This window comes from Pelophylax lessonae (genome assembly GCF_965119305.1).
Source record: "Pelophylax lessonae genome assembly, chromosome: 1".
Classification (NCBI taxonomy): domain Eukaryota; kingdom Metazoa; phylum Chordata; class Amphibia; order Anura; family Ranidae; genus Pelophylax; species Pelophylax lessonae.
In genome coordinates this window covers 417,709,910-417,734,436 of record NC_138768.1, presented here as the reverse complement: position 1 = coordinate 417,734,436, position 24,527 = coordinate 417,709,910, and the positions used below count along the sequence as shown (strand labels likewise).

General features: G+C 43.5%; 1 protein-coding gene across 2 annotated transcripts in view; it reads left to right on the top strand.

The window, feature by feature from the left end:
• LOC309544890 (stimulated by retinoic acid gene 6 protein-like) overlaps window positions 1–17,949 on the top strand; it is a 102,023-nt gene extending 84,074 nt beyond the window's left edge. For both annotated transcript variants that reach the window (XM_082243895.1, XM_082243894.1), the window contains 2 exons: window positions 3,157–3,297; window positions 17,570–17,949. In XM_082243895.1, coding sequence (XP_082100021.1) covers window positions 3,157–3,297; window positions 17,570–17,799 — 371 coding nt within the window. In that variant the 3' untranslated portion in view covers window positions 17,800–17,949. The remainder of the gene's footprint in view (window positions 1–3,156; window positions 3,298–17,569) is intronic.
• Window positions 17,950–24,527: the final 6,578 nt, after the last annotated feature.

The following is a 24,527-nucleotide window of genomic DNA, read 5'->3' as shown; positions in this document are numbered from 1 at the left end:
GTTATGGTGATTATTTTCACACAGAATTCAAGTGGCATTCAATTTTTTTCCAGGCAAATATGTCTTTTGGGTTCTAGCAGGGGTCTAGATAGCAAAGATGGTGAGAGCCAGGAAGCAGCCTGGCTGGTTACATAAGGAAGTTTTTATAATTGTCTATGTCAAGTTCAACAGTTTCAGCATCTGAAATAGGCTTTTTGACCCAGTAAAAAAAAGTTTGTGAATCAGATTTTAAAATTTCAATGGAAAAATTCCAGGTATTATGAAGGCCTAAGGCTAGGTTAGTTTGGGAGGGTTTGTAAATCGCACATGTTACCACACCAAAAACTTTTCACTGTGTTTCCCAAGGGCACAGCAGCCCATTTAGATGAATGGGCTGCTGTGCCCATGCAAACATGCCTGCAAGAGAACCGCATACGTGTAAATCTAGCCTAAACCTTGCTTCTACTGATAATTTAAAAGTGTTTGTGACCTTCTTTACATTAGCATTAGTCCTCTCCTCTGATTCTTCTTCAGAGGGTGCTTGACAGGCAGTGAGGAGAGGTTAACCTCCCTAGCGGTATTCCTGAGTGTGGCTCGGGGTTAAATTTCAGTGCCAAAAGCGGTAACCCCGAGCCACACTCAGGGTACCGCTTGGAAGATCGCTGGATAATGTAAGAGAGGGTACTCACCTTGTCCCCGGGATCCAGCGATGTATCCCGGCAGTGTGCGGGGTTTGGATGTTCCGCCCGATGCTCTGTGCCCCGGCTTCCGTCTCCTGCGACGTGACGCTCGCAGGGGGGTGGAACCGGTGGCAAATTCATACAGTAAAACACACCAAACACACTGATACATTACTAAATAAAATAAATTCACATTAGTTTGCCCCCCAGTGCCCTTTCCTGCAGTTTTACTGCACTTTTTATGTATATACTGTATATATATATATATATATCTATATAGATATATATAGATATACACCTATATCTATACATATGTATACACACACACATATATATATATATATATATATATATATATATATATATATATATATATATATACGTGTGTATATATATATATATATATATATATATATATATATATATATATACATATACATACATACTTTAACTTATTTATAGTTATTTATTATATTCTAATTAATGATTTTGTGTTTCAAATTTTATCATACCCAAGATGTTATAAAGAAGAACGCACAGTAAAAAAAAATCATGTGTAAATAGTTGGTTTTGGCTACTCATTCTTAAGAATTACATGCAAAATAATTGTACCGCTTTCAGCACCTAAAATCGGAAAGAATCATACCGCCAGGGAGGTTAAGTAACCTCATCACTCAAGTATAAAAAAAAAAAAAATGAGGCTAGTTTATTGGGGGGACCAGTATGGAAATTCTTGCCGGTTGTCCACTCACCCAATCACAGTGTGGTGGATATAACCAAAAAAGAACATACTCAAAACCCTCTATACCCTGAGACAGACCCCAGAACAAACAGCAGTCAATCCCTCCCCACAGGGCCAATCCTAGGGTCACAGACACCTGGGTGCAGAAATATTTCTGGCACCCCTACATGGGCGTGGTCATCTTGCTAACTCCTCCCCTTTACAAATGTTTCTATGACAACAACTCCACTTCTCCATCTATAAGCCCCACCGCTTTTTGTAATCTGAATGCTTTGACAATAACACATCCTCTCATGTAATCAAGCTACTGTAAAAATGTTAGAAGCAGAAATAAAAAGCTGTCATAGTTTCTTGGTGGTTATTTGAGGAATTAGCCACTATGTCACTGCCTATCACTATAATTGACAAATAGCATCGTGACAACATTAATAATAGTACCAATACCATTTAAAAGTACCTTTAATTGCAGCAGAACTAAAGTCCACAGTACTTACTTTTTCTTCAGTGGTCTGATGTCACCCATGTACTGTAGTTCAGTCATTCTGAATCTGTGCCTAAAGGTAAACTAAAGAAGACTGGGATCAGGCAGGTGGACTGCGTGTCTCTTTTGCCAGAAAAGGCCAGCCTGCTCACAATTTTTAAAAAGGAGATTTTAATTTTGCTTTAAGAGCTTAAAGTGTATCTAACCACAAAAAAAGCAAGTTATGATATTGCAGTTTACTAATCCTTAGATTTGGTAGCTGCTTAAGTTTTTTTCCTTTTCTTTATGTTTACCTGGTAATCTACACAGTAACACACTTCCTGTCTTAAGTTGGCTACATCCACTCATTTTTGATTAAGGCCAGTGTTCTGTCATAATAACGAACCCATCACATTGGGTAAACGGAAGTGACGTTCTGTCCGATGCGCATGTGTTCCACCGCTACCAGGTTTGCTAATCTGTCAGAACACCTGCAGTCAGAAGGCGGCAGCGGACATCTTACTAGGCCCAGCTACGTCTTGAATTTCAGAGTCATTTTAGCAATAAAGTGAGTATGTATTTATATATATATATATAAATAATAGTGTATTGACATCTGTGATGCTGTTTTAAATGTTACATTTTGAAAGAGGCTTGGCGCCAGCAGTAGGAAAAAGGCAGAGGCCATGTTGGCACACCCCTCACTGCTCAGCGCTAAACCTTTAGACTTTCAAAATTAAACATCCAAACCGCATCACAGATGTCAATACACTATATTTATTTCAAAACACACACTATTGCCAAAATAACTCTGAAATTCAAGATGTAGTTGGGTGTAGTAAGATATCCGCTGCCGCCTTCTGACTGTAGGTGTTCAATCAGATTAGCAAACCTGGTAGCAGTGGAACGCATGCACGGCGGTAGAGTGCATGGGCAGTATGATTTTTCAGTCAGTCAGTAGGCAGAACCTCACTTCTGTTCGCTAATCTGATGGGTTTGTATTCTGATAGAACACCAGGTTCATACTGATGCCAATTGGATGAGGGGGGGGGGGTCATTTTTGCTGTGCTGTGTAGGAAAGCATCACAATCACTGCATGTGTATTCCCCTGTCCTTTGCAGGGGAAAGGATGGGGAACAGAAAAATGTGGCTCAACTGGATGTTTTTTCCACCCCCTAGGCCTCACACCTAGAAAAAGAATTAACCAAAAAAACATTATAGTTTCCCTTTTATTTGTACAGTATAAGACAGTTAACTATTGAAAATACTAACTGATCTTTTTGAATTTTTTCAAGGTTACAAAACATGGATTGGGATGATATTTGTGGATCATTATCATACAAACCCAGTTCTTGTATGTTTTTGCAACATTCTTCTCACAACAAGAGCTGAAAAAAGACTGAGAGCATTGTCTACATATTGTAATTGTTCATCAGGTAAGTAAGATTATTAATTCATTTATACTTTATTCCATCATTTCAGTCACCAAAAATGAATATATTCTAAACATCATGACATTCTAAATCTAAAACTAGTGGTACAAATACTATTAAAGTCTATCAATACTCAATTTTTAGCATAAAACTATTGTAGCAGTTTTTTGGGATGGCTACATGGCAAAAAGATTAGTGCATTAGTGCATTTGTGGTGACCATTGCGAGGGGTTAAATAGAAACTTCTAAAATTATATACTTACACTGGTTACAATTTAAAATTCATTTATTTATTTTTTTATAGAAATTTGTATGATGTTAAGCTTTAGTTATCTTCTGAACAGCTATAATAGGAAAAGTAAAGGGGGCAGCCTTTTAGCAGCATGTATTGTATATGGAGCCCTTACACAACTCAAAGCTTTCATTTCCATGCCATTCTTTTTTGCAACATTAAGGCCAGTCATAGATGGTTTGAATCTCGGCCGGTTCAGCAGGAACATTCAAACCAGGTATGGGCAGGCTGCATGTACCAAATTGATCAATCGATCAAATTGGGTATAACCAGCCTGCTGGAGTTTACATATGATTATCGCTAGTGGCTGATATGGGGGAATCAAGCAAACTTCTTTCATGCAACTCGTGTATGGCCTGCTTTAGAAATGTTCTAAATCTCAGATGTTTTACAATTGGTGAACTGTTTTGTGTTACATTTAATGTTTGGCATATGAATATTGTAAAGGTTTTCCATAGTTTTAACAAATGGGGAGACCTCCCAATCTTTACAGTCAAAGTAGTTCGATCATATAAATGAGAAATCACAATGTGAGGCCAGTAAGTAAACCCAGAAAGGATTTTAGCTTGAGGGCATGATGTAGAGTTGAGTGTAAGCCAGCCTGGAAAATAATCTCTAAGGATCTCAAGGTTATATCCAGCATTTACAACTCCTGGAAGTAAATCTGACCAGACCAAAATAATATCTAAGAAGAAAATGGAGCTGTACAAGAAAGACATATATCAAGAATGTCATCTGGGTAAATCCATCGGCAGTTACACTATATTACCAAGAGTGTTGGAATGCCTGCCTTTTCACGCACATGAACGTTAATCAGTGGTGTATTTAGGTTTTGTGCTGCCCTAGGCCGGACTAAACTCGTGCACCCCCTAATTTAACTACGACCCACCCCTTCCTGTGAAGGCCACACCCTTTTATGTTTCAGACCCGCCCTGTCATCTGTAAACCCCACCCCTTCCTCATTAGGCTCCACCTTTTCCTCTTAGAGCTCCATCTCTTCCTCTCTGTACCTTAAAAGTGGGTACAAAGTGCCTACTTGTATATTTTGTGGTTTTGTATGGGTACGTCATTTTGGGGAGTGTTCCTGGGGGCCCCCGCTAGGCAGCGAGGATGCCAATCAAGAGAGAAATAAAGGAGGATGCCATTGCCGCCGGGCCCCCGCGATCGCTCCACACTGAGAGAGAAGAGCGGTCCGCTGTTGTACACGCGGCAGACTGTTGTTCTCTCTGAAATGATCACAGAGCGCCTGTGATCCTCCTATTTAGGATCACATGTATCTGTGGTCATTTCACAAGTCCCCCCCCCCATACAGTTAGAAAACACCCCCTAGGCTCACATTTAGCCCCTTGATCACCCCTGGGTTAACCCCTTCCCTGCCAGTGTCATTATTACAGTAACAGTGCATATTTTTTGCACTGATTACTGTAGTAATGTCACTGGTCCCCCCAAAAGTGTCAAAAATGTCAGTTAGAGGTCCGATCTGTCCGCTGCAGTCCCGCTAAAAATCGCAATTGCCGCCATTACTAGTAAAAAAAAAAATGAAATAAATGAAAATGACATTTCTCCTAGTTTGTAGACGCGATAACTTTTGCGCAAACCAATCAAAATACGCTTATTGGGATTTTCTTTTTTTTAACAAAAATATGTAGCAGAAAACAAATTGGCCTAAAAGGATAAAAAAAATTTGATTTTTTTAATTTTAATAACAAAATTAATAAAAATTGCAGAGGTGATCAAATACCACCAAAAGAAAGCTCTATTTGTGGGAAAAAAGTACATCAATTTTTTTAGGGTACAGCGTCGCACGACCACGCAATTGTCCGTTAAAGTAATGCAGTCCTGAATTGCAAAAAATGGCCTGGTCAATAAGGGGGAAAATCTTCCAGTCCAGAAGTGGTTAAAGCTTGGAGCACTTTGCAGTACATGAACTTTTACTGCCTGTGAACTGTTAAATGCATTTGCATTGATTTCAGCATGCATGGAGCACTTTGTACATGCTGAAACCAATGCAAACTCTTTTACCAGTTCACATGCAGTGAAAGTTCATGTACTGCAAAGTGCTCCATATTTGTTAAAAATATATTTACTGCAAAAATGTAATGGAATTATTAATTTATAATTGTAGCAATAGCAGTGGGTGGTAACCTAAAATCGTGATTCCTACCTGCTGTCAGATGTCCTGACCTGGTTGGGGGTTCCCTTTTCCTCCTCTCTCTCCTCCTCCTCGACATAGATAGACCCTGCCCTGTGGAGAGGTTAGTCCCTCTTACATGCCGCGCGGAGGGTGGGTAGGTGGTATCCGCCCCCACCCACTCATTGAAGTGCATCCCGTCTGGCCACTCACTGCCGCTCTATGGGGGCAACAGTCCCTCCCTGCCTGGCAAGTATGTACGCCCCTCAGTGCTGGGAAAAGGCCATCCAGATTCCAGCGCCCTGGGCAAACTGCGCCCCCCCATGTGTATTCACAGTTCACATCTCGGTGTTAGTGTGACACTCGCTGGGAGTGAAGGCAGCTTCTCTTGTCTCCAGTCATGTAATATGTCACATGATAAGACAGTCTGCCCTCACTCTATAGTGGCACTGCGTTGAGACTGAGGCATTGCACGCAGTTCCGGGGAGTTTGCAGTGTGGCCCCATTCACTTGAACAGGTTGCCTTCAGCAGATGGTAGTGCATGCTGAAAGTGACGGCGGTATAATTCCTGCCACTGCTGCAAATCAAAATATTACAGCAGTGGCATCTGTAAACCTCTAGCTGCTGCCTCTGGCAGGAGTGATAGGGAGCTGTATTATGAGGCTCAGCAGCATGTTTTATTGCCCGCCAACCGCAAGTATAAATGAGCCCATGGCTAGGTTCACACTGTTACAGGTGGTTGCATGTGCGGGACAGTGAGTAAACGGCACCAATTCCCGCACCCACAACCACCTGCAGGAAAAATTCCCTGCTCTTTTACAGATGCCCAAGGCTGCCATTTACTCTTATTGGCACCCCCACACATCTGAAAATGCAGCACATTTTTTTGGTGCGGGAAATTGCATGGTGCTTTTGCACCATGCGATTTCCCTGCGGCTGCGTTTTCCTAAAGGTGCAGGGACCTGTTTCCTGTAGGTACAGTAGTCTATTTAAATGAATTGGCTGCTGTGCCTGCGCAAATGTGAGTCACAGCAAACACATTAGTGTGAACATGACATAAAAGTCACCTAAAAGGAAAATACATACAGCAAAGTGACTCCAACATATTGTACTTACTAGCACAAAGTCACTTTATAAAATACCTCTGCTGAGTACTTCCCTAATTATCAATAATATACACAGTGCTCAGGTGAAAACAGCAGAATATCACTGCATTGTACCTGTAATTCTCAGTGTTCTTGGGTTTAATCTGGGCATCTTCTATCTGCTTCTGTCCCCATCTGAGTGTCAGCCTGCTCTCCACCTGCATTGCTTTAGTATCCTTAGCTCTGCCATGAGTCCCGACATTTTCTTCATCTTCTGCCGGCCTCTATCCCCGCCCACTGGCCCGCCCACCACGTATAGCACTTCCCTAGACCATAAACTACAGGTCTGATAGGAGGTGGGCGGGGACAGAAGATGCAGAAAACTTCGGGACTCAACCTGGACACAGAGCTAAGAATTCTAAAGCAATGGTGGTGGGCGGGCTGACGATCGGGGACAGAAGCAGAGAGAAGATGCTGACACTAAACCCGAGCCCTAAGCATACAAAAGGCTTGCAGGTGGTGCTCGCATTATCAGCACTTCACCTCCGCTGCGCCCTCCCTCCCGCCCACCCTCTGGCGACGCCCCTTCACTAAAAGCTGGAGAGTGGAGACTGTGTGTGTGGGAGGAGGCGGTGACAGGCAGGCAAGGACCAGGGGAGCAGACAATGAGGCGGGACTCGGCACGCAAAGTGACAGGAGCACTGCAGGCGAGCCTCACAGAGCGGATCGTTTTTTTTGTTTTTTTTTTTATGCGGGGACGGCGGCTTTTTTGCCGCCCCCCCACAAAGTGCCGCCCTAGGCCTAGGCCTAGTCGGCCTAGGCCAAAATACAGCAGTGACGTTAATGGCATCCCAGTCTTAGTCCTTAGGGTTCAATATTGAGTTGGCCCACCCTTTGCAGCTATAACAGCTTTAACTCTTCTGGGAAGGCAGTCCACAAGGTTTAGGAGTGTGTCTATGGGAATGCTTGACCATTTTTCCAGAAGCACATTTGTGAGGTCAGGCATTGATGTTGGACAAGAAGTCCTGGCTTGCAGTCTCCGCTCTAATTCATCCCAAAGGTGTTCTATCATGTTGAAGTCAGGACTCTGTGCAGGCCATTCAAGTCCCCCCCCCCCCTCAAACTTACTCATCCATGTCTTTATAGACCTTGCTTTGTGCACTGGTCCAAATCATTTGGTGGAGGGGGGAGTACGGTGCGGGGTTGTTTTTCAGGGATTGGGCTTGACTCCTTAGTTCCAGCAGTGAAGGGAACTCTTAAGACGTCAGCATACCAAGACATTTTGGACAATTACATGCTCCCAACTTTGTGGGTACAGTTTGGGGTTGACTCTTCCTGTTCCAACATGACTGCGCACCAGTGCACAAAGCAAGGTCCATAAAGACATGGATGAGCGAGATTTAGGGGGAAGAACTTGACTGGCCTACACAGAGTCCTGACCTCAAACTGATAGATTACCTTTGAGATGAATTTGAGCGCAGTGCCCAATAGCCGGGTGGCCTGAGTAAATTTGGGGCAACGGAAGAGTATCAGACAGCTGTGGTACTACAAGCACCAGCAACAATAACAGTGCAGTCAGATAATAAATAATCTAATGATAGGCCAACTGATGACAAGCAAGCTAATGGGCTGAAGTAAAGCAGGCTCGTGAAAGGCAAGCTGATGACAATCCAAGCAAGTGATCAGTAACAAACAGACATCAGGTCAGGAGGCAATACAAATATCATGTGAGTTAAGAGGAGGTGAATCAAGCTGAGAGGAAAGGATGCAAGCTTGACTGCACCTATTGTTTTGTGCAGTTATTCCAGCACAGCTAGAAGCTGAGAGTTGCACTGTGGGATTTGGGAAAGAAGAAAGAGACTAGGAATAGGTGGTTCACAGTATGGGTAGAGGAATTACCAGTCCCAGAGGCCTTGATTACTTAGATTGGGCACAGTTTTCACATACTTTGACATAAGCCTGAGTGTCTCTGTGCAGGGATGGCCACCAAAGGTTGCAAGAAACCAGGAAAGCATCTTTAAAATACCTACAGTAGGTGTCCAGCAGTTTTGGAATCGTGTGCGTTTATCAGCACTTTAAGTCTACGTTAGCAGGAACAAACACCTTTCCACCAGGAAGATCTGTTGGTAAATCAGACTGGACATCCATGCTAGACAAAGAAGTAACTGGAGAAATGGTAGTCAATACTTGCGCGAGCCTGAAAAATAATGCATGTTTTGGTGACCTTTTTGGATCCAGGCTCAAAACTGCAAGCAAATGCTTTGACATTCTTTAAAACTGGGCAATGCTGTAGTGTGAAATTTTAAACATAAAGAAAAGAGACCCATGAGATTTAGCTGTATTTATATATTACTAGTTTTTTGGTGGCTGTAAACCATAAAAGAGTGGTGTGCCCCTTCTAGTCAATGTCGCTTACTTCCAATGCAATTTTAGTGCCAGAATCTGCAATTACAGATGTCATAATTTGCTTTGAATTTGGAGAAGTAGACACAAGTCTGTACCTAGTAGTAAGGAGTGGTGGGCGTTGACAGTGCATGGTACCTACCCTGACATTGGAAATATGAACCTCAAGAATAAATGGTAGGGATAAAATCAGGTGGGTTAAGACAGGTGCTGGGACAATTGCTTCTCGAACTATTGTAGAGCAGATAAGGCTTCCCTGGAACAGGACAAGGGGTTAGCTCCGTAATGGCGAGGACAGTAATAGGGGCCATGATAATAGAGAAGTTCTTAATACGTTTTTCCATAAAACATGTGGAGCCAAGAAACCCTTGAATGGCTTTCAGGTCTCTGGGCTGAACTCAACGGATGATCGTTTGAACCTTGGCAGGATCCATTGTGATTCCTGACTTGGTTAGCTTGGCATATAGAGAGTGCTGGTGGAGCCTAGAAACAATAGCCTGAACATGGTCATAATGTTCTAGGAGTATTCCTCATAGAGTATAAAATTTCATTGAGGTAAACCATAACAAAATGACCTAGGAAAGCTTAAAAAAAATGTTGTTTATAAGCTCCTGAAAATGACTGGCACATCCCAGTCTTTCTGGTGTCAGAACACAATAACACAGCTATTGTGTGGATGGGGAAATTGGATCTTTTTTTTTTTCGTTTAACCAGCGAATGATTAATGTTTGGCCAGCCTTAGAATTGTTTTGTTGGGTAGCACACTACAGGTAGGTGCTAGGTAAATGTATAATGGGCATTGTCTGCCTAACAGCAGGGCTATTATTTATCTAGTCAGGGTGTCAGGGCTTCCAGATGTGCCTGCTGAGGGGAGAATTCTCCCCACTGGCTCCTGTGAGAGGCTTCTCATAGGGCAGTGTGGGAAGCCCAATCAAGGGACTCATCCCAGCTTGTAACTACCCCAGAAGGCAGATTATGCTGCAAGGATTATGGGAGTGGGTATAAGTTTGGGGGGAAGTGCGTGGCATGGTGTCTTTGGCGGGAGCAGAGTCCCAGCAGGGAAAGTACGGCTGTCTCTCCTCCTGTCTGAGGAGGTGGATGTCGCGGGGTGTCGCCTGAGGATTGTGTTGAGCTGAGCTGAGGGGATCCGGTGTGCCGAGAGCCTGTGCAGCGAGAGAGGGGTCCAGTCCCAGGAAAGCCTACACAGGTCGTGAGTACTGTGGATTGCCCCTGGGGGTCTGGCAGAGTCAGAGGGGACCACTCCGGAAGAGGTTCTGTGATCCAGTGCCAGCTAGCTGAAAGGGGGTACCTGGGTAGAGGACCCTGAAGTTACAGAGGGGGGTGCATAGTCAGTGAACCCGGAAGAGTACAAGGTTAAAGGGGCACCTGCTTATGGGCCCTGAATTGGACAGAGTGTGACAGTTGAGAGTTGCAGCTTTACAGAAATCTACAGAGTACTACCTCAAGCCCGTGCAAGGCAAGAGGGGAGTGTTCAGTGACTTTGCAGTACAGCAGTGTCAGTAATTCAACAATTTAAAGTCTTGGGTCTTCTGGGCTTATTGTCGAGGATCCAGCACTTCTATCAAGCTACAGTGTGTTCTCAGTGTTAGTGAGCGCTGGCTGGCGTGAAGGAAGCGCCAACGGGCATTTTTCTAGGATTAAGTCCCAAGTGTATTTAGTTAAGCCTAAAGGAGTATCCCACTCATTCCCTTCTCCCATCCCCTTTTCTACAATAAAAAACACAAAACCAAGATGCCGGAGTCGTCCAGGTCTCAGTTCTCACACCCAGGATCACAGCTCACATGGGCTGAAGAGGTAACCGGTAACAATGGCAGACCTACATCAGGCCACAGGCCTGGAAAACCTGCTACAGTTGTACTATAAAATATTTACAAAAACACTATACAATCCTTTAATGAGACCTAGTCACCATCCTAAAAATTACAGTTAAAAGCATAGAAAAAATCAATCTTATGGGAAGATTTTTGTTGAAATAAACAGGGTCTCTTCAAAATATGCACATACAAAGCCCCTGAGGTCATCTAAGGTTTAGCATCAGACGGCAATAAACGACTATAAACTTTAACAGCATCTTATCTGTATTACATTCCCTTTGATCCATCCTCAGAACTTTTTAAACTTTTGTTTTAAAAGGTGTGTGCGCTCAACTATTTACATAAGTGTTCAAAGTTTAGAGTTATTAATTTAGACTGGGTTCACACTTATGCAATTGCCAAACATTGCATGTGATTCGCACCGCATTACTGTGCACATCACATGCGATGTCTGTGTGTTGCAAATTCAGCCATACAGTTTGTATGGCTAAAATCGCACCACATTTGCACGAAAATGGTACAGGACCCTTTTTTTTGTCAGCACTGGAATCGGATTGCATGGATGTTCAGACCCATGTGACCTGATTCCATCCGATTTTACAGTTCGCACTGCGTTCTGCGAACCAATTTGAGGGTGTCATTTACACTTTATTGACACCCGCAGCGAGCAGTGTGAACTGCCTGCAATTAAGATGCAATGCAGGAACAGGAATCGCTGTGGTTCCCGCATTGCACCAATGTGAACCTAGCCTAAGTCTCTATTCACACTAATGGGACCTGGAACGTGTGTGTGTGTGATATCGTATGAAAATGTGCTATATTCTGCCATTCTAAATGGCATCCCAAACGCACCAGCCAATGCCTGTGTGCTAAATTGCACCACAATGCACGATAATGTATTGCGGTACAATGCGATTTAAAAAAAAAAGTGTTTGCACTTCTTTTAGCAATTGTCACTCATTGAAATGAGTGAGCTGTCCTACATGTGACACACCAAAACGTGCAAAAATGCAGGCGCTCTGTAACACCTGCATCGGTGTGATTAGAGACTAAAGCAGGCCACAGATTATACCAGAAATCACTAAAAGGTGGAACTCAGTCCAGATGTGGACTGAGTTACTGTCCCATCTGGACCACCGCGGTTTCGCTATTTAGGAGCCGGTTCTTCATCTAAGCTGCGGACGCTGTCATCATCACAGCAGAACAGAGATTGGGAGGCAGCCGCCAGACAACTCTAGACAGAGTGGGAGACAAAGTAGCTTTGGATGGAGGGCAGGAGCTGCTGGAGTTAACTTTTCAAGTGTCTAAGCAGGTGATTGGTTGTTAGGATATAGGGCAGTCCTAAACCCCCCGCTCCCGCCTTATATCCAATGCTGCTGTGTCTCCTGCTGTCAAGAGCTGTCGTGCCTCGTGCTCTGTAAACCTGAGTAGGAGAGAGGCAGAGTTGAGGGGGCTACATTGTGAATGGGGGGGGGGCAGAGCTGTGGGGTCTGTAATGTGAATAGGAGGTAAAGCTGAGAGGGGCTGCGCTGTGAATGAGGGGAGCAGAGCTGAGGGAGGCTGTAATGTGAATGAGGGGAGTAGAGCTGAAGGCGGCTGCAATGTGAACGAGGGGAGTAGAGATGAAGGGGGCTGCAATGTGAATGAGGGGGGCTGCAATGTGAATGGGGGGACAGAGCTTAAGGGGCTGCAATGTGAATGGGAGGGAGCAGAGCTGAAAGGGACTGAAATGTGAATGGGGGCAGAGCTGTGGGGGGGCTGAGATGTGAAGGAGGGTAAAGGAGACCACTGTGGAGGGGGGGGGGGGATGGGGACAGAGGACATTGCTGTGGGGGGGGGGGGGGTCGGTGTGAAGGGCACCACTGTCAAGGGAAAACTGTGGTTTCCTTCCACAGATGGAAGGAAAGAAAATTGCTCAATTCCCCCATCAACACTGACTTTGTTCCTGACTGACCGCTGTTGTGTTCTCTCTTGGGGACCCTTCCCAGCCAGCAAAACACGATGGTTAGTAAAAGTTCACGAAAAACCCAAAAGACTGGTTATACACAAGTTGATCAATAGATTGACTTGTGTATTACAAGGGTGCCCATACATGTATTGAAATTTGATTGTTTCCTGCTGAACTGGTTTAATTTTGATCCATGTATGGCCGGCCTAAAAGTTGTTGCACATTTGACTTGAAAGTCTATTCATCTCTTTGAATTATAACATAGATAAAAAAGTTGCCTTAGGTAGGCCATACGCAGTGCAAATTTCTTTCCTGCAACAACAGGAAATTTGAAAGATTCTCCCATTAGCACAGACAGTGCTGACAGGGGAATCCCCCCTGCTGAGCAATTGTCTGCTCCCGTCAGGGGGCAGAGACAGGCAGGGGAAGCCGTCCCTGACGGGAGAAGACAGTGATTATTGCTAGCGGCTATAGCGGCAGCTAGCTATAATCACAAGGGGATCCAGCAGGCCGGTTGTACCCAAGTTGATTGATCGCTCAAGTGAACTGAAGTGACACTGAACTCACATTTTTTTATAGTAGACAAAAAGAAAGCAGGACCCCGTCCTGCACCAGAAGAACTTTAATGGCATGTTTCCATCGGCTGTCGGGTGCTGCCGCCGCCATTGCCGGTGAGGGAACCTGGCAGTGAAGCCTTGTCCCTAATGCGCATGCGCGAAGTGGGCTGCGCATTCAGATTGGCTCGGCGGCCGGGGGAAGGAGGAGTGGGCCAAACTTTCAAGGGATAGCGCCACAGCTCCGTCTCCCGGAAGTAGGAAAGGGTACCTGTCATAAAACACTGAAAGGTGCCAAAATGTGGCACCGGAGGAGGAAGGAAGCAAATGAGCGGAAGTTCCACTTTTGGGTGGAACTCCACTTTAAAAAACAGAGCAATGGTATACTTGATATATTAGAACAATTGATATAAAAAATGAGTTTAGTGTCACTTTAAGTCAAATGTAGAATTGACTTAAAAAAAGCCAGTATAAAGAAATAGTAGTGGTAAAAAGTGACGTGTGAGCCGCCTTAGCTGTGCTGTCATTTGCTACAACACAAGCAGATCAGTGGGTCCCAGCCAATGATTTATGTCCGGAACCCACCGATCGGCTGAGTGAATGACAGAAGAGAACCCTGTGAAGGTAAACAACACAGGGCTCTCTACAGACAGCAGCAACGTAGTGAGTAAAAACCAGCACATTGCTTAGTAAAAACAGCACATAGAACACACAGTATACATTGATAGGCACACATGTAACCCCTTGATAGCCCTAGATTTTAACCCCTTCCCACCTAGTGTCATTAGTACAGTGACATTGCATATTATTAGCAATGATCGCTATATTAGTGTCACTAGTGATGTCAGTGGCAGTTAGTGAGTCCCCCCCCCCTCCAGCGTCAATTCGTGTCAGATTGGCCGCCACACTATCTCAGTCCCATTCCACTATATATACCATAGTTTGTGGATGCTATACCCTTCACGCAAACCAATTATTATACATTTTCAATCAACCAAAATACATTTTGGCCAAAATTTATGAAGAAATTTAGATTTTTTTTTTAATTGGATATATTTTGTAGCAGAAAGTAAAAATGTAGCTTTTTTTTTTTTCATAATCTTTGGTCTTTTTCCGTTTATATATAAAAAAGGGCCTGGTCACGAAGGGGGTAAAATCTTCCAGAGCTAAAGTGGCTAATAATATATATTTTTTATAGATCTCCTTTAGGGTGCATGGTAGGGGGTGTGTGCTATGCCTACATACATTTGCTAATAAGTGTCCCTCAATCCCATCTCAAAAAGTTGGGAGGTGTGGAGTTGAGGGAACAACATTTTTCTTGTTTAGAAGAAAAAGAATGAGTCTGAACATAGTGTGAGTAAGACCCCGTTCACACTGGGGCGACGCTACTTGCAGGGGCGACTTTGGAGCGGCCGGCACGGACTTCATATCATTGAAGTCAATGCAGGTCGCTCCAGGTCGCCCCAAAGAAGCTCCGGACCCTTTTACTTGTGTTGCTCCTATTAGAACGGGTCCTCAGCTACTCTATGGGAGGCGACCTACGGCGACCTGTCAGGCGACCAGGTCGCCTGACAGGTCGCCCCAGTGTGAACGGAGTTTAAAGGTGTGAGGAACAAAGTTGTTAAGAATGCCCAAGAGGCAAACTTTAGGGGTCTTCAGGGCACGAGGGCCCAAGTGGGTTTCTAGCACATTTAACAAATTAGGCTAGATTCACACTATGATTTGCCTATGAATCCACAATTCACATGGGATTCAGTGTGGTGTAATTTGAGCCTATTCATTTTGCATGCACTACTTTTGGAATCACACTGCAACCAGATCACAATTAATTTTTGCACTGCGTTTGTGACCTGTGTTTGGGGTGTCGGTAACCTTGCACTGACACCCACTACAGATCGCAAAGGCAATGCCTTTTAAACACAGTGTGAGGAAAGCACATGGATCACGGGTTTCCAGCACTGCGTTCCAGTGTGAACCTGGGCTTATTCCAGAAAATAGCGATTTGTGAACCGGTCTAGAACATGTGCTTTCATACAGGTTTTTCTATATAAGTTCACTTATGATGTCACATATGCTTTTCTATATTTTATTTAAAACTAAGTCTACCCAAAATTAATTGTTAATGGATGTGGTTGTCTTCAAGTACATGTACCATCAAGGTTTCAATGACCAATTCAATTAACTGGTGCTATTCATATAGCATACAACTGTTAAATTGTCTGAAAAATTATGAATTGAAACTCATGATTCATTAATTCATAACGTCTTCCTATGAAGAACTCAAAGGTCAGAGCTACCTTAGCACACCTCAATTATTGCCTAATGCGGTCATAATTACCATAATGATCACACTACTTTACTACTATAAACTACAATTTTTAGCATTAAGTGCATGTATTTTTGAATTATCTTAACAGTCAGCACAGTGCTTCAGCTGTTACTGTTACACAAATGCTTAAATTGTATCACAACTTGATTTAACAGACTGTCTGCCATCCTCTAAGGCAGTGGTCTCCAAACTGTGGCCCGGGGGCCAGATGCAGCCCTTTGCTTGCCTTTATCCAGCTCTTGGGGCACTTTTCCTTGCACTGACATTAACAATGGGACATTATTCCTCCCACTGACACCAACAGCGGGGCACTATTCTTCCCACTGACATCAACCATTGGGCATTATTCCTCCCATTGATACCAAATATGGAACACTATGCCTTCCTCTGACATCAACACTGCGGCCCTATCCCTCCCACTGAAACCACTGATGGGGCACAATTCTTCCCACTGATACCAACAACGAGGCACTATTCCTCCCACTGACACCAATGATAGGACACTCTTCCTCCCACTGACACTAATGATGGGATACTATTCCTCCCACTGACACCAACAATGGGACATTATTCCTCCCACTGACACTAAAGATGGGATACTATTCCTTCTACTGATACCAACGATAGGACACTCTTCCTCCCCCTGACACTAATGATGGGATACTATTCTTCCCACTGACACCAACGATTGGACACTATTCCTCCCACTGACACCAACAATAGGGCACTATTCTTCCCACTGACACCAACAATGGGGCACTACTTGTCCCACTGACACCAATGCATTGTAAATATCTTTTTGCCTTTTTTATAAGTGAATACATTCCCTCTGTTCTCAGCTGCATAAGAGCTGGGAGAGGTGAAGCAGCACTGAGCTTCCCAGTGAATGGCTTTGCGGCGGGGGCGTGTCAGGACAAGTCTGATCATTGGAGGAGAGCAGGCGGAGTTCCGAGCATAGCTAGAGGACTGACGACAGTGTGCTCTTCTGCTTAGTGTGGTCAGTTTTTAATAGGAAAGCAAGGGGACTAGCAGGAACACCAGGGATTCCTCATAAAGGAAGCAATACAAAGAGAACAGTATACAGTACTTTCTCATACAAGTACATGGTACAGCAGGCACATATCAGGAATATGAAGTGTTAGGGTAACAAATGCTTTAAGTCTGAACAGGTGTAATAATTAAAGACTTAATTTTTATATTTCTGCCTAATGTGACTCTGTCACCAAAAATCAGCTCCCTGCAACAGAAGAAAGTAAATACCTCTCCCACTGTCCGTACTGCCAAATGGAGTTCTGATGCAGTGAAATCATCCTTGAATTTCCACCTTCTGCCCACTACATCATCGTTATGTCTTGTAGTGTTCATCAAATAGAAAGCAGAGTGCAGTGGGGACCAGGAGATCAAACGACTTCAAGGGAAGTCAAAGCAGCATTAAGCCACATGGGCAGCAGAAGAGGTATTTACCATATTCTTTTGCAGGGAAAGATTGTTGGCCTTTTTCATTTCAGCTTAAGAATACACTATCACTTTGCCCATTCAAATTGGCAATGTCTTTGTAAGGCTGCTCAGATCTCTGTGATGCGTTGTGCTGCAGTTTGAAATATTGGGCAGGTCCTTTTTTTGTGCATTTTAATGCGATGCTCTATAGAATAATTTGTTCCGTCTATTCACTTTATATAACATTTCTTTCTCAATAGGACCTCGCACATCAGTTAAAGCCAGAACAAGATGGCTCCTCTTTTACACTCTTTTGAAAAATCCCAGACTTATAATACAAAGGAAACTAAAGGAAATGCATGATACAGACATGGACAATACTGTGATACAATCCAGACTTATCCAGGCTTCTGTACTGGAGGCTGAAATAAGAAGTACTCAAGAAAAGCCAGTTGATGTAAATAATGTGGAAATCAGGGAAAGACATTAAATACTTGAGTAGGACCTGTCATAAAACAAAATATGTATTTAACATAACTTTGTAAAATTTGTTATATGTGATGAAGTATAATGTATATATTACAGAATTGGGAACACAGATGTCAATAACAGTGCCAGGACAAGATAATCTAGTGCCCTGGGCAAAGATGGCAAATTGCCCCCCCCCCCCCCAGCTTCATTATGTGTGAGCTTATGAGGAGAAGGGGGAGAGAAAGCACAGCCCATACCTCCTCCTGGCTCTCTTCTCCTCTACTTGCTTTCTTCAGCGCTAGGCTGACAGAAGAAGTGATGCCGCTGTCATTACTCCTGTCAGCCTTACAGTAGCAGACGGAACTTGCACCACCCTCTTCCCTACAATACACGCTGCTCCCAGGGCAGCCTTCCCCTCTGCCCACCCCTTGTCCCAGCCCTGGTCAATAAATATATTCTACAACTAAGGTATAGACACGGCACTACACTGTATGAACATATTTACCTCTTAAAGTTTTAAAGCACTGACCATGGCAAAAAGAGGACGGTATTTTTAGTATTCAATAGTTTTTTATTGAGTTTTTAAACAATGCAGTACAAGTACAAAACATAAAAGAAAAGGTACAGAAAATGTAGAAAACATAGCAAAAAAAAAGGGGGGGGGGTTGGCATACAGAAAAGTACCACGCATCAGAACAGTGCATATCAAAACATGACTTAACACATCCTTGGCGACTAAGAAGTCGATTACTAAAAGGTAAATAGCAAATACAACAAGTCCCCAGACTGATTCCCATCGGCAGAAGGTACATCAAGAGCCCAGAGGACTCACTAAGCCCATCAACAGACCGGCTAGCAGGGGGCCCCACCCTGTCCCAGACACCCCTAATGGGCACAAACTGTGTCCACGAAAGGGCGAAGCCCCCCCCCCCAGCCTCCCTCCCTCAAAAGAGGAAACCAGTGGGCTCCCCCCAATTGCCAAATAATATAGAACACCTCAGACCCAGAACAGGAAACCCGAACCAAAGCTCTGAGATCAGAGCTAACAGCGCCTCTCCTGCCGCCAGACCCCCAAAAGAACAGATAGATCACAAAGAAAAAGGACCGAGGATGGTATTTTTAGAAGGATGTCTGGAGCTTCTGCACATTGGAAGCTAAGTATCAATCAAGGACATAAAGTTAGCCATAGAACTAATGGGGCCCAGCAATGTCTGACTGCATAGTGATAACAAGGAAAATGTAACCGGTTCCTCCATCCACACTAAGCAATGTTCTGCTGCAGTTACTGTATTTTGACAGCTGCTCCCAATGTTGTCAAAATGCGCAAACAGTGTTTGCACAGGATTGCACAGGATTGGACTCCTTGTTTAGCCACCAATTTACTGCCTGGCTCCTTACATTTTTAGGAGGATGTCAAGAGAGAGAGAGAGAGAGACCGCAGTGTCATCCAGTGATTTAATTTTGACCTGTTTATTAGGAACCTGTTGAAATTTGCACATTGTATGGCTAGCTTAAAATTGAGCTCTTACATGCCCTCCACTGTGCATTAGGGATGAGCTTTGGCATGTTTGGATGCTTTTCTGAACCCACATGGCCAAGCCTGCCAAAAGTTGTGACCTGCAATGGGCCAATCATCTGCAGCAGGGGCTTTCCCTGCCCCTCAGCATGTATACAATGGGAGTGTATATGTGCAGCTGTTGGGCAGGGAAAGCCAATTAGGGTTGACAGCTTCCCACATGGGTTCAAACGAGCATCCCCAATCTCATCACAGATGCACAGCTGTGTGCTAGTGGGGAAGCAGGTCAGAGCCCAAAATGCATACCTAGGAGCAACCGTTGGCAAATTTGGCACCATGAATTGAAGAGTCTCTTAAGAATTAAAAAAAAATGTACATGTACATATCAGCAAGAAAATAAAGTTCTCTTCCAGCCAATATTGTGTACATGTTTGTGGTATAGTGCAAAGGATATAGTGTGGTTGTGAGTTTACTGAAGTACATTTCAGCGATATATTTGGTTAATTTGCACAAATCTGTGTTTTTGAACTGGAAAAGAAATAAGTGCAGCGCTGGTTAGTAACTAATCAATAATGGAACTCCAATCCTATATAGTCCATAAAGGGTAAAAAGTCAAATTCTATAAATGTCCAGTTTAGTAAAAGGAAAATGGGGGGCCCCTTGGGTGTCCCAAATCGGTATGCAGTTCACACAACAAATCCACAGGGTGATAGACCATCAAAATCGGTGCGTTACATAACACAGTGATCCTCTACCAGGCACATCTGCAGTCAGGTCCATAAATATTGGGACATCAACACTTCTTTTTGGCTCTATACACCACCACAATTGATTTTAAATGAAACAAACAAGATGTGCTTTAACTGCAGATGTTCAGCTTTAATTTGAGGGTACTGTATTTACATCCAAATCAGGTGAACGGTGTAGGAATTACAACAGTTTGTATATGTGCCTCCCACTTTTTAAGGGACCAAAAGTAATGGGACAGATTAACAATCATAAATCAAACTTTCACTTTTTAATACTTGGTTGCAAATCCTTTGCAGTCAATTACAGCCTGAAGTCTGGAACGCATGGACATCATTAGACGCTGGGTTTCATCCCTGGTGATGCTCTGCCAGGCCTCTACTGCAACTGTCTTCAGTTCCTGCTTGTTCTTGGGGCATTTTCCCTTCAGTTTTGTCTTCAGCAAGTGAAATGCATGCTCAATCGGATTCAGGTCAGGTGATTAACTTGGCCATTGCATAACATTCCACTTATTTCCCTTAAAAAACTCTTTGGTTGCTTTTTCTGTATGCTTCGGCTCATTGTCCATCTGCAATGTGAAGCGCCGTCCAATGAGTTCTGAAGCATTTGGCTGAATATGAGTAGATAATATTGCCCGAAACATTTCAGAATTCATGTGCGTCCCAATCCTCGACTGGTTCCCCATAGTCAAACTCCCTTTCCCTGATGCCAACCACTACCATTCCCAAATAGTTAATACTGCACTGGAAAGCTTCAGTAACACTATAAGATATCCTGAATTTTAAAAGATAACCCATATATAGTACATTCATTATCTAATGGTCCTGAAATATATTTTTCATGAAATAGTTTCTAAAGCTTGCTATATGCCTATCACGTGTACCTGGTAGCAGAGACTGAAAAAACACCTTTGGCTCTGGGCCCCTGATAGTGTAGACAGGAGGCACAGGAGTAAGGAGTGACACGAGTGCCTGTAAGTCTGTAAGTCTTGCTAACAGCAGGGTCAGTATCCATGCTGGGCAGGAGAAGTCATCAGATGACTCCAGCAAGCAGACGAGCAAGTGGGCAGCTGGTACTGGCAACAGAAAGCAGAGTAGCAGAGTCAGGCAGGCCGGGTCATACACAGACAGGATGGAATGGGTACAGGACACAGGCAGGAGCATGGTCAGCAAACAAGCTGGGTCTGGAACTGATAAGTAAAGCAGGAAACATTGGGGCAGATAGATGCGGAGGTCAGGGGCCAAGCCAAGGCCGATGCAATTGGAGTTCAGAAAATAGTCAAGATAAGCTGGGTCAGCAACTGGAAGCAGGATACAAATTCACAGGGTCATAGGTTGCACAGGAGGCTGAAGACAAAGCAGCACTGATCCTGAGCACTGGCCATGTTTAAATAGCCCATTTGACGCCAGAATCTGTCACAGGTGCACGCAAGCAACGGTGCTTATGAGAGTGCGTGATAGCTAGTGTGTGCGCGCAAACATGCATTTGACAGTGCCCAATTTTTGCAGGCACATTAGATTAGATTAGATTAGATTTTTGAACAAACTTTTGTAAGAAAATTCTGTATTTTGTATTCCAATGTTTCTCTTCTCCCTCAATTTCTCTCCATCTGTCAGCTAATGTCACCCAGTGCTGAGGGAGAGGGGCACAGGAGGGACAATCAAGGATGCTGTAGAGGCAACAGACATCCTCCTTTATTTACTGTTGTCATTGGTTGTTAGGATGCCAGTATCTAGAAAGGCTTTGTGTAACTAAAATGCAGGCCTGATCCACCTGCTGGCTTGTATATAATTTTTGATGCATTTTCAGGAATTTTTCCAAGGCACCCCTGAAGAAACCTCAAGGCACCCTAGGGTGCCTGGGCACACTGGTTGAAAAAGGCTGCACTAGATGACTGGACGAAAGTTGTTTGAAGTACTCAAAATTTAATTCGAATTTAGAATGAATGGACTTTCCCAAACAAAACCACATATACTGCTAGAAGTTTGTTCATTTGAGAAAAAATTTTCATTCTGCACCTTCAAATTGTTTCTCTTTCTGCAGTTGAAAATTAAAGTTGTTTTGACCCCACTAATGATTAGGAAGTTGAGTGAATCTTCTTTGAAAAAAAATATACATTTTACCAATGTATAGGCAGCTTCACTGTGTTTTTCTTTCGCTTTGTAATGTCCCTCAGCTTTTTCCCTTCTCTTCCATTTGTTTGGAACGAGCAGTGCATGTTAGTTGCGGTCATGTGCACTGCTCTAAGTACGCTACAAATTCGATAGCCAATAGTCCAACTTGAGAACGTGCAAACGAGGATGGCTACCTTCCTACATACAGTGGGACCAATAGGAACAAACACAGCCACCTTCTTTTTTTTGTTTAATATCTGTTTATTAAGGCTACATTCACACCTGAGTGTAGCGTTTTCGCGCGTTTTTTACCGCGATTTTTACCGCGATTTACAGGCGTTTTTTGTGCAGGCATTTTTAGATTGTATAGAGACCAATGGAAAACGCCTGTAATCTGCCCAAAAAGAAGCTCATGTACTTTTTTGAGCGTTGGGCGTTTTGCTCACAGCGTCAAAACGCTCAGATGTGAACAGGGGCCATTGAAATGAATAGGATTTGTCTTGTTGGGCATTTTGAGAGCTGATCCTAGAGCAGAAAAACTCCCCAAAAACGCCCCAAAACACCTACATGTGAACGGAGCCTAAAGAAAAATGATTACAAACATACAACGTGTAATGACATTACAGAATATCTGTAGCAGAAATGAATACAAATGAATACAAAGAAAATCACCCGTAAACCAACAGGGAAGTCATTTTCAAGGAAGAGAGGTATAAAACAGTACAAAGGCCTGGGTCCGGGATAGCATTAGGGGGTTTGTATTGAGCAATCAGTGTTTTAAGAAGAGGAATAGAAGAAAGTTGAGGGACAGAGTAGAGATGGAGGTGAGGCGGGGATGAGAAGGAAAGTAGAGGGGGAGAAAAAGGAAAGGGAGAGAGAAGATCTGCTGGTGGCAAGTGGATTATACATCATAGAAAGAAGGATTACAGGAGTCTAAACATTTATCTAATCTCTAACATGTTACATATTAGAGACTGAAAGCACAGAATTCATTGCCAGAACGGCCGGCTGATCGTTCTAGCATAACTTCTTTTTAGCAGGAGGTGGTTTTGAATTTGAACCAGTGGGCCCATATTTTGGTGTGACAATTGATAGTGCCTTTGGTTATATGGGTAAGTTTTTCTAGTAGACAAACTTCCCCTCTTTTTTTGCATCCATTGTTTGAAAGTGGGTACGGTTGGTTGGCCTTTGCTATCTTCAAGAGATGAGGGGCGAGAGACCATTTATTTGGGCCGACTGGTTCAGAGGTGCCATGTAAAAGTATAATCCATGGGTCAGAGGGAAGAGAGAGCTTAGTTATTTGGTTTATAGGTTTGAGTACATGAGACCAGGAGGGACGTGTTAACGGGCAGTTACACCAGATATGGACGTGGGAGGCGATGTACCCACAACTCCTTAAGAACAATGGGGAGTTGGAAGGGAACATATTATGTAACTTGAATGGGGTGTAGTGCCATCTGGCTAAAAGATTGTAGTTAGTCTCTGCCATCTTGAATAAAATTGAGTAGGTTTGTAAGAGAAGCAGGATTTTGTCCTTTTGCTTATCCGGGAGATGGGATTGAAGCTCAAAATCCCCTTTATTAAGGAAGTTCAGATAGGGAGGTCCTTGAAGAGTGATGGGGGCTTTATAGAACTGTGAAGTGGAGGATCCTTGTGATTGAACATGGCCTCGATAGGGTTCAAGTCCTGTAGTTCTCCCAGGGAATGAGGTAAGGAGTGAAGAAATTGAGTTAGTTGTTTGTATCTCCATTTGTCCATGAATGAAATTAGTTTGGAGCCCATCATGGATCGTAGAGGTTTAGGAGAGTTGGAATAAGTTACGTGGTGTAGCAATAGAGGACCTTTCGGGGACCAAGCTTTGAAACTGGTGTCCATGGATCCATGTAGGAAAAAGTTATGGTTTAGAAGAGGCATTATTGGGGAAGTCCAGGGGAATTTTTTTGTGCAGAGTGTCCCAAATATCTAGTGAGGAGATAGTTAGATTTGAGGTGGATGGGGATAGAGCTCTTGTTGAATGAGGTATCCATGGAACAATGGAAAGAACTGTGCCACATAAATTGGTTTCAAGTTGGACCCACAATTAAGCATTATCAGCATTTTTCCAGTCAGATAATCAAGATAAAAAAAATATCATGAAAATAAGTTTTGATGTCTGGGAGTGCGAGCCCCCCAGAACGCTTGGAGTGGTATAGGGTTGATCTGGATATTCTGGGGTGCCTGCCCTGCCAGACAAAGGGAGAGATCATGGTCTGCAGTAATGAGAAGAACCCTATAGGCACACCCATTGGTAGCATTTGAAAAACAAAAAGAATATGTGGGAGAATATTAATTTTTATGATGTTTATTTTTCCCAGCCATGAATGAGGTAAG